Genomic DNA, 9,935 nt, shown 5'->3' with positions numbered 1-9,935 from the left:
TATTATACATTCCTTATATTATAGTTTAGTTATACGCATATGGCCAGTGGAAAAAGTGTTCACCATTTTCTTTGAGTTTTGTTATGTAGATAAAAGCTGACCTGCTTAGGAACCTACCAAATTGCTTAAACAGAAATATTACTTGCCTCAGCTTACTTCAGATGAAATATTTTATGGCTATTGGTGAAACTACAGTATGTTTGTAAAGTCACGTTTAGAAACTAAAAATGTCTTTCATTTTAATTTTATTTCAAATTAGAAAAATATTATACATGTCCTGTTGGTATACAGACCTATCATACAGTTGAAAATAGTCTTCTTTCCAAATGTTGTTCAAAGAATATGTATGGGATGAGTATAATATAAGGAATGTGTAATAGAAGGCAGATATGTAACAATATCATTTGGCAAAATGGAAGATACAGCTATTTTTGAAAAGTTCTAAATTGTTAAGTGATAATTCATGTGTGGAGAGTTTTGTACAGCATATCAGAAAAGAGAAATAGAGAAAATAATGTGTCCAAAAAAGTATGTCTAGGCATATCCAACATGATCTCAAGGGAATGTAGACTATAGAAAAATGGTATATGTCACTTTTATGGCACTGTGTTGCTTTTCTCACATTGCACTTTTCTAAAAAGAGGTGGTGAAGACACCACCTTTCTTTCTTTCTTTCTTTCTTTCTTTCTTTCTTTCTTTCTTTCTTTCTTTCTTTCTTTCTTTCTTTCTTTCTTTCTTTCTTTCTCTTTCTTTTCTTTTCTTTCTTTTTCTTTCTTTCTTTCTTTCTCTTTCTCTCTCCCTGTCTCTCTCTCTCTCTTTCTTTTTTTCTGACATCTTTTTTTTCCTGAAAATAATGTTTATACTTTTTATTTCAAAATCTAAGGTTCAGGTGTAACAGTCTAGATGTCCTTACTTCTGAATATATAGGGAATATTTTTTATACTTAGAGTTGCTGATGTTATATCATTCCCCTGCCGCAAAAAAATCCATCCTACCAATTCTACCTTGCAACACCTCCAGTTTAGTGGGAAAAAGTTGTTTCAAATTCTAATGTCTTTTCTGTTTTGAACCTAGTGGGTCCTATTGTTGTATCTCCCTATCTAAAGTTATCTTAACTTTACGGATTCAACTAAAGCAATTATTTGTCTTCTGTTAGATTATTTGAGACTCAAAAAGTATTATTGCTCTATTACTTTTTCTTTCCAAGGTTCTCGCAAAGTAGCATTTACTCTGTATGTTGGTACTTGAAGCACAACTCCAAATTTACCCTCTGGTTCAGGCAGTGTATCTCCCTCAGGAACAGTGAGGGAGAATTTTTGCAAGATCCAGGCTATAAAGAGAAACAGCTCCATCTTGGCCAGGGTTTCTCCCAGGCAAACACGGACACCAGCCCCAAAGGGGAGGAAACTGGGTGAGGGAGAGTAGATCCGGTTTCCATCCTTATCCAGAAAACGATCTGTGAGGCAAGAGTACAAACATTTTCTAGAAAACATGGCAAACTCAATAATGAAGAACAGAAGTAGTTGGCTAAAGTATCTATATAGATCATCCCAACATTTATAATTGAATATTCTCCCAGGTATCCAAAATACTGCATTACATTACCATTTATGTGGTGGCAGTCTAGGGAAAAGAAATGTATATATACTGTAGTAGTTGTAATTGTAGCAAGGAAGGGTCATATTGGAGGAAAAAATACTGATGAGCAGGAACCTGAAGAAAATGTGGCAGTGGGTAGAAAGGTTCTTATATTAAAAAGGTAATATGAATTATATGTTAAAAAAGCAGCCCTTCATGACAATTTTAATGGCAAGTCCTAGTCATCCTTATACACACAGAATAAGAATAGTGGTACACCCACCTGGGATAAATTTCCCTGGCTCTTCCCACTCTTTCTCATCATGGTGAATGGACCACAGGTTGATTACAACTTCAGTTCCCTTGGGGATATGATATTCCCCAATGCTGCAGAGGAAAAAAAACATTTTCTTCAGTGAAAGTCCTCTTCCCCATCAACTCCCACTATTGGAAATGATCCTCCTCACCTTGTATCTGCCAGTGCCTCATGAGGGATAAGAAGTGGTGCAACCGGGCGAATACGCAGAACTTCACTAATGGTAGCCTCCAGATAATTCAAATGCTGTCGGTCAGCAAGTACAGGATGTCTATTAAAACCAATTTTCTGATCCAGTTCCTCTTGGATCTTCTGTTGTACCTGGAGAAATGAGGAAGGAATCCAGCAGGTTAGTTCATGACAGCTGTGGAGGAATTGCCTTGAGACCTAGACAATGGGTTCAACAATGGGAAGAAATCGGATTGAGTATTTTTAATGAAAATGGAAATCATAAAACTCTGGAAAACGAAAATACTATTTTGATTCTAAAACATTGTTTTTAATCAGGACCAGAGAGTGCCTTGCTTGATGATGAGTGTCATCATCATCTTCTTTTAATGATCCCATAATCCCTTGCAGAGTGTGGGCAACTGAATGGAGCTGAGTGTTTACTGGCCAGATGCCCTTCCTGTTGCCAATGTGGAGTTATATTCAGCAGATATATTCTCAACGTGCCCAGAGAGAGAAATATCTGCCTCCACCTAGGATCAAACTCACAGCCTCCTGATTGTGAGGTGAGAGCTCCACCTCTAGGCCACCACACCACACAGAGCCTTGCTTAGCATGCCTCAAGGTAAATATCTCCACACTGGATTATTTAATTCATTTTAGACGGAGTTTCCCCTGAATTAAATCTAGAAACTTCAGGCGGTGCAAAATGTAGCAGAACGGGTGATCTAGGCCAGAGGTCTCCAAACTTGACAACTTTAAGACTTGTGGACTTCAACTCCCAGAATTCTCCTGCCAGCATAGCTAGTTGGAGAATTCTGGGAGTTGAAGTCCACAAGTCTTAAAGCTGCCAAGTTTAGAGACCTCTGATCTAGGCTTCCCAAAGTGCTGTTTTATCAGCCTGAATAGCAGGAGTTCCACTGGATTTCTGTGATCTTTAGGATCAGTTTCAAGGTTTTATTAACCCTATATCAAATCTTTTATAGTGGGAGACCACCATATCTTATTGATGGTCTTATGCCCATTTCCTTTCCCTGCAAACTCAAATGCATGAGGGAGGTGCTTATATTTTAGTATCAACCCTGCTTATATTTTAGTATCAACTCTGTTTTGGTTATTGCATGATTCATTTACATTGCGAAGCGCTTAGATGCATGTGTGGTTGAATGTTTTAGAAAAATATGACTGAGCCCTACCCACAGCACGGAGTTCAGTCCTGAAAGGACTCAAGATTGCCTTCCATCCTTCTGAGGTCAGTAAAATAAGGACCCAGATTGTTGGGGGCAATATGATTCTACACTATAAACCAACCAGAGAGTATTGTAAAGCACTATAAGGCGATATATAAGTCTAAGTGCTATTGCTATTGCTATAAAAATATGCCTAAATAAAATAAAGGAATTCCATTAATGACCCTTGCTAATGCCAATGTCTAGATGTGATGGAAAGAATCAGTTTCTTTTAATTAAGGATCTCAGATGAAGAACTCTTAATGTAGACATCTGTTTCTTTTGTTCCCATTACCCATAGTCAATACAATTCTTTCAGGGATCATAGGCAGGATCTACCTCTGGGTAATATAGGAGATACAGCACAATCCATTTCAATACAGTTGTTGTAGTCTCTACACCAGCTCCAAAGATATCAGCCACTGTCATGAGTAGGTAGTCATCTGTTAGTTCTTGTTCACAAAATAGATGTTTATTGTTGTTCTCCATGTTCAATTTGGCCCTCAGAAGTGCATCCATTAGATCATTAACAGAATCACTTCTGAAAGCTTCCTGGAAGGAGAAAATGAGAATTGACAGTGATGATGATTAAAGGACACCACCAGGAAAATTACTTAGTGGATTTGCCTGCATGCAGTAGAGCATTTCCAATATGTATTTGTATGTTGAATTTTTATCACACGTTTCTTCCAAGAGCTCAAGAGAGCATACATAGCACATTATTTGTGGGGCAAAGCAGTGGCTTCTCTTGCCTGCTCCCCATCTCAGCCAGCATTGGCTTCTTCCTTTCTTTGTCCAAGAGAAACTCTTGAGCAGTGTGGTTACTCAGGGGAGAGAAAAGAGTTCAATCCAACCCAGCATTGTGTCTGCTTATTTGCATAACTCCACCTACTATTTCTATAAATGATTTAATTTCCACAATCTCTGCCATCTTATAAAGCTAAAACACTCATGGTATATTAAAATTGCTTAAAAGATGAGATTGAGAAAAGAGACTGATTGGTCAAAATTTATGCTGTGAACATAATTCGTTTACATTTACAAAACAGCCAATATCTTAATTATATGAAGAACATAAGAGTTGATATTGAATGAAAAATGTGGAATATAAATGGTTCAAATAAATAAAATGTTTAATGTTTCTCTTTGGCATTACTGGGAACAGAGCTGAGGCCACATGATAACTTTGATGCTACTAATAAAATCTAGTTTTTGTGATCCACTATTATAAGGGGTAGTATGATTAGCCTAAAATCTTCTGAGTGTAGACACTTACTTTATGTTTCTCAAACTTCTGGTGTAAGAGCTTGTCCCTCATATCAACACATTTCTTCAGCAAAGCCAAATCTTTATTTGGGAAATACTGTGGTGGGCAGAGAAACAGCCATAATCACAATCTCTATATTAATTGCAAATCTCTCTCTCTCTCTCTCTCTCTCTCTCTCTCTCTCTCTCTCTCTCTCTTTCTCTCTCTCTCTCTCTCTCCCTCCCTCCCCCCCCCTCTCTCTCACACACACACTCTTTATCTAATCTGAAGAAAATTAATTCTGGAACTTTTATTTATGTTATGTATCTGATTTATGTCGGATAAATCTGACATTCCTGAACTTTTTCACCCTTCAGAAGTTGGATGCAGATAACAAAACTGTCTTTGCTATCTTTGAAATTTGGCTTTAGGAAAAAAATAATTTTGTTTCTCACCTGAAGCCACGAGAAGATATCTACCATGCTCTGCTTAGCCACAGTGTCCACAATGCCTTGGCTATATTGAAGCATGGACTCAAACTCAGGATCTCCAGGCTGGTAGGATGAATTAAAACAAAGGGAGCACACTACATTTGTAACAGCACGTGTTAATTCAGGACCCATGTCCAAAGATGAATTCTCTGTAGCACTCAAAGTTGCACACAGAAAAGTTGCTTGTTGAGAGACTGCAAGAAAAGCACAAGAGAGCAAATCTATGCAAAAAGAAAGAATTATTTTAGAAACAGGAAGAATGGAGATGGGAATTAGGGAGAAACAGAAATATTTTAACCCAAGATACCTGTAGATAGGTTCCCCAGATAACACTGTGGTTATCCAGGAAATATATTCCACCTGATTAATTTTTCATCATGGATAAATCAATCACTTCAATCTTTAATGCCCCAGTTGTAATAAAGGCAAACTATATATAGTAAGGCTATGTTTACATGACCTAGTGAACACCAAATGAACCAACCACACTTAACTTTATGTGTCTTTTTAAAAATCTTTTTACTACCCTTTAATCTCTTTGTTTTGGGTGGAGTTCGGGCAACTGAGTGGATCTGAGCCTTTATTGGGCCTATGCCTACGCAGAGTTTTCTTTGAGCCCTGATAAACATCTGCCACTGCCTAGGATCTCAACCTTCCAAAAGTGAGGTGAGTGTCTTCACCTCTAGGCTACCGTGCTGCTCTAATTGTATGTGTTATATGAACTCCCAAAATTAAATTAAATAAAACATTATTAAGTTACAAGAAATAATTGTGCCATGTAAAAGTAGCCTAGAACATCTGATGGACATTAAGTTCCATTGAACTGCATTCTGCCTTAGACGAGATCAAAGAAAAACTTGTAAAGTGCTTTAATAATCAATATCTTGGCTACAACCTGACTTAATAATTGCAATTTACTCTATATATGGCCCACTGTCAAAATTTTATTTATTTACTTATTCCATTTTGATGCCACCAAATTCAAATGAGACAAGTTGATGCTTATACTGAAAGATTGATTATCAGATGCTTCGCAAACACAACTTATGGTGTTTAAACTGTATTCCTGAATCACATAGGTTCAGATTACGTAAATTTCCAAAAATAAAAAAACAACAAATTTTTTAAAATTTTTTTGGGGGGGGATGTATTAAAGGGGGTTTGGGGGTATTATCCTTTTTTTTGAGGTATGACTCCAATTAGTCAGCCTTGCCATTTTCCAGGATAGAGTACTTCATCCTATTGTCTTCCCTTCCCTTCTTTCTTGTGGCATTTACATTCAGTCATAAAAAAAAGTCTCTAATTTTTATGCACTTGGAAAATCTTGGAGTTCTACAAAATCTGTCAATATTCTCATCTTCTGTATTTATTGTACCATATATATCCAGCCCTCAAGACAATTTAATTTGGTATTTGTACAGGTAGTCCTTGTCTTGTGACCACAACTGAGCCCCGAGTTTATGTTGCTAAGTGAGAAATTAGTTAACTGAGTTTTGTCCCATTTCACGACTTTTCTGGCCCCATTTGTTAAGTGAATCACTGTTGACTGTCAGAAGGTCGCAAAAGATGACCACATGACCCTGGGACACTGCAAATGTCAGAAATATGAACCAGTTGTCAAACATCCAAATGTAAATTGCAGGATCATGGGGATACTGAAATGGTCATAAATAAAAAATGGTCGTCATTTTTTTTCCACTATATGTAAGTGTAAAAATTGGCTGTGCAGAAATATGCAGAAACGTGCAGAAAATCTACTGTTGCTAAAATGGAAGGCTGTTGAGGATTCTAGCTGGCCATTATTCCAAAGCCAACAGTCACATCATATTCAATAACTAATGTGCTTGCTCAATTTCCACTGAGCACTGCTTTCAGACTTAGGTCCTACCAAGCACTATCTTCTGAGATGGGATTTTTATTTTCATTTTTTCACACTAGCGGCCTGAACTTTTTGTGGTTTCACATGCAAACAACAACCAGGCCTGACCTTACTTATCATTCAAGCCCAGACGGTTGCCCAGGTGCTGCCTGAGATGACTTTCCAACAATTGTCCTCAACAGAAACTCATGTACTATCTTTCAAATACAAATTTGGAGACTAAATTGAACTATATACTAACTTTTAATCAAACCATTGAATTTTTAAAGTAACTAAATATGGCATTGTGCTATGTAATTTAAAAACTTATCTGATTTTGTACCAAGAGAAAATGATTTCCTACAACACATTTCTTTAGTCAGTTTGCAAACATATACAGATTCTCACCCCTAAGTTGCAGTGAAGGACAAAATATTACTGCAGTTTCCATTCCTAGCTTGATTTTTTTTCATGCTACTTTTATCAAATGAAATTCAGCAATATCGTACCACACATCCGTTCAGGCAGGCTTTTTTTGGTATGATGTGTGGACAAGAATAATAACTGTTGTATAAAAGAATGCTCAGAATCACACTTTCTGTATCCTACGATCTTTCTTCCCCTCTTAAGATATACCCTGAAGCTATCTATAACATAAACTTAACTCGTTAATGCATACCTATGAAGGACAAAAGCATTTCAATAACTCTATAGCCCTTTGCTCCAGCAACCATGTTTTTTCTACTCATTGTTTGAAAATACAATGTATACCTTTTGTTTTATCTCTTTTGCAACTCTCAGAAAGAGCATCAACCTGCAGATAAATGCTTTCCCAGGTAATCTCAGTATAAAAAAGGCCAGAGAAAGCAAAGTAAATTATTTCCTTTGCTTTATGTTAACCAAGAATATTCATATGAGCAAACTGATCATATCAATGTCATAATTCTTACCTGAAATAAGTAAAAGTTTGGATTAAAACTATGATACCCATTCTACTCAAGAGCAACTGTTATCTCAGAATAAACTAACTGCCAAGGTTATAGGATACAGGCAGTTTTAAACTAAACATAGTTACTTTCTTTGCCCATGTTTAAGATCATTATTGATTAGATTTTTTTAGGTGGCTATAAGTTTATATGACTAAACATTTGTTAGATACTATAAGTTTTTAGTTTTTCCAGGTTTTTTATCTACCTATCTTAAATATCTTAATACACTTAAATATCTGTTCTGGACCATCTTCTTATGCAGTTTAGGTTATTCTTCATGCAAACAATATAAACAGTCTTTAAGGTACATGCACTGTGATGCATAAAGTTTCCAGGATGGGAACATTGGCTTTAAAAACAAAATGCTCAATAGGCAGCAAACTGGAGTTTAAGCCTGTATCATAACACTTAAATCAGAGGTGTCCAAAGATAGGTTAAAAAAAAGTCAAGATAGTGGTCATAATTGCATGGTTTCAGCCATTGTTTTGACTTTTAACCTGCAGGTGTCCTTAATTTAGATAATATGTTTCTACACCCAAGAAGAGTAGATTCAACTAATCTTTGTTTACAAATATATTGCTAGTGTTTCTCTCCTTGGTTTTGGGGCTCTTTCATTACTATTTGTGGGCAACTCACTGGTTTTCTCCAGACTCCGAGATCCTTCACCAAACAGGGAAAGTGCAGAATGTACCATCTTGCGCTGAAATTTCCACATTGGGCTATAAGTAGCAAAGGCAATGTCTTTTCCATTCCGGGTCAACAAGTCTGTAGTAACCTAGGAGGATGCAGAGGAAGAGAAATAACTGAGTTTTCATCCAAACACCTTATAATGCATTCAGTGAGATTATCATTTGATTGACATTTGGAGGGAAGAAAAACACACACACATATATATATATACCACTTCCCCAATGATCTCATTGCTGCCTTGGATGATTACTTGTGCATCTAATTCATTCACCCGCAATGGTCTTAAAAGACATTTCCAGAAAGCAATAGTTTAGGGAGCTTTTTTGCTCCGATAAGAGAGGATGGATAATGGGAGAGATGTATACAGTTATGCCAAATATAAAGAATACAGAAAAATGCTTCCTACCTCCTTTGCAATACTGGAACTTGGTTTCAGCGAATAAAGAGAATGTATAGAGAAGGAGCAAAGGCTACTTTGGAGCTAGTGGTTAAGACATGAGGCTAGAAGCCAGAAGACTGTGAGTTCTAGTTCCACCTTAGGCACAAAGCCAATTGGGTGATCTTGGGCTAGTCATTCCCTCTCAGCACTAGGAAGCACTTCCAAAATCTTGCCAGGAAAACTTCCAGGATAGTCCAGGCAGTCACCAGGAATCAACATTGACAGGAAGGGACCAAACAAAAAGGGGGGGGGGAACGGAGAGGAGGGGGATGCTCAAGATACACAGAATGAAGCACTTCTTCACATAATGTAGCACATCACAGGGCTTTGTTGCCCTTTGTTGATGTGATGTTGACCATTAAATAAGATGGATTTAAAAGACAGAAAAATTAATGGAGGAAATGAAAGCTATTTCAATGTGCTATTTCCAAGATAAGAGCAAAGGATGTGAATTGAAAAGTTACGAGTCTGATGCCTCTTATATTCTTAACTTTGTGGGGATTATAGAAAAACATATAATCTCTGCAGTTCAAATTTTTAAATTTAGGTGCAAATATAATTACCTAGAGCTAGCACAGAAATAATAAGAGTAATATCTTTCCTGGTGGAGTTTGAAATACAGTGTGTTGTACACCATTATGAACTTTTGGAGAAATGGCAGGGTATTAAACAAATAAACAATAAATGGGAGTGAAACCATCTTCAGTGTGAACTATTTTGATCTGAGGTTTACCTATCCTATCTGAATAGGATAATCTCCGAGCAAGGAAAAATATTGGGTTTAATTATTTAGAGAGAGCATGTAAGCATTTCAGACTATACGTGTCTTTATGCTACTTTTTTCATAAATATCTCTAAACTGGGGACGGAGGACTTATGCATATCTAAGTGATATATTTGAATGGCTCATGAAAAGAATTCTAAATCACAT

The 9,935-nt window shown here is 36.7% G+C and overlaps 2 protein-coding genes across 3 annotated transcripts in view; one reads left to right on the top strand and one right to left on the bottom strand.

The window, feature by feature from the left end:
• Positions 1 to 793: 793 nt before the first annotated feature.
• The window catches only part of CYP17A1 (cytochrome P450 family 17 subfamily A member 1), a 10,388-nt gene continuing 1,246 nt past the window's right edge, over positions 794 to 9,935 (bottom strand). Inside the window, exons 2-8 of the mRNA XM_087964621.1 lie at positions 8,512 to 8,650; positions 4,993 to 5,222; positions 4,568 to 4,654; positions 3,631 to 3,843; positions 2,046 to 2,215; positions 1,862 to 1,965; positions 794 to 1,456 (exon numbers count right to left, since the gene is read on the bottom strand). Coding sequence (XP_087820747.1) covers positions 1,179 to 1,456; positions 1,862 to 1,965; positions 2,046 to 2,215; positions 3,631 to 3,843; positions 4,568 to 4,654; positions 4,993 to 5,222; positions 8,512 to 8,650 — 1,221 coding nt within the window. The 3' untranslated portion in view covers positions 794 to 1,178. The remainder of the gene's footprint in view (positions 1,457 to 1,861; positions 1,966 to 2,045; positions 2,216 to 3,630; positions 3,844 to 4,567; positions 4,655 to 4,992; positions 5,223 to 8,511; positions 8,651 to 9,935) is intronic.
• BORCS7 (BLOC-1 related complex subunit 7) overlaps positions 7,687 to 9,935 on the top strand; it is a 23,474-nt gene continuing 21,225 nt past the window's right edge. The window contains exon 1 of one of the 2 annotated variants that reach the window (XM_026666254.2): positions 7,687 to 7,722. The gene's annotated coding sequence lies outside the window, so the exon portion shown is untranslated. The remainder of the gene's footprint in view (positions 7,723 to 9,935) is intronic. The other variant, XM_026666164.2, reaches the window with a different exon arrangement.

This window comes from Notechis scutatus, chromosome 4, assembly GCF_049901735.1.
Source record: "Notechis scutatus isolate UNSWTSFEM ecotype Mainland chromosome 4, rNotScu1.2, whole genome shotgun sequence".
Classification (NCBI taxonomy): domain Eukaryota; kingdom Metazoa; phylum Chordata; class Lepidosauria; order Squamata; family Elapidae; genus Notechis; species Notechis scutatus.
This window is presented reverse-complemented; position numbering and strand designations above follow the sequence as displayed.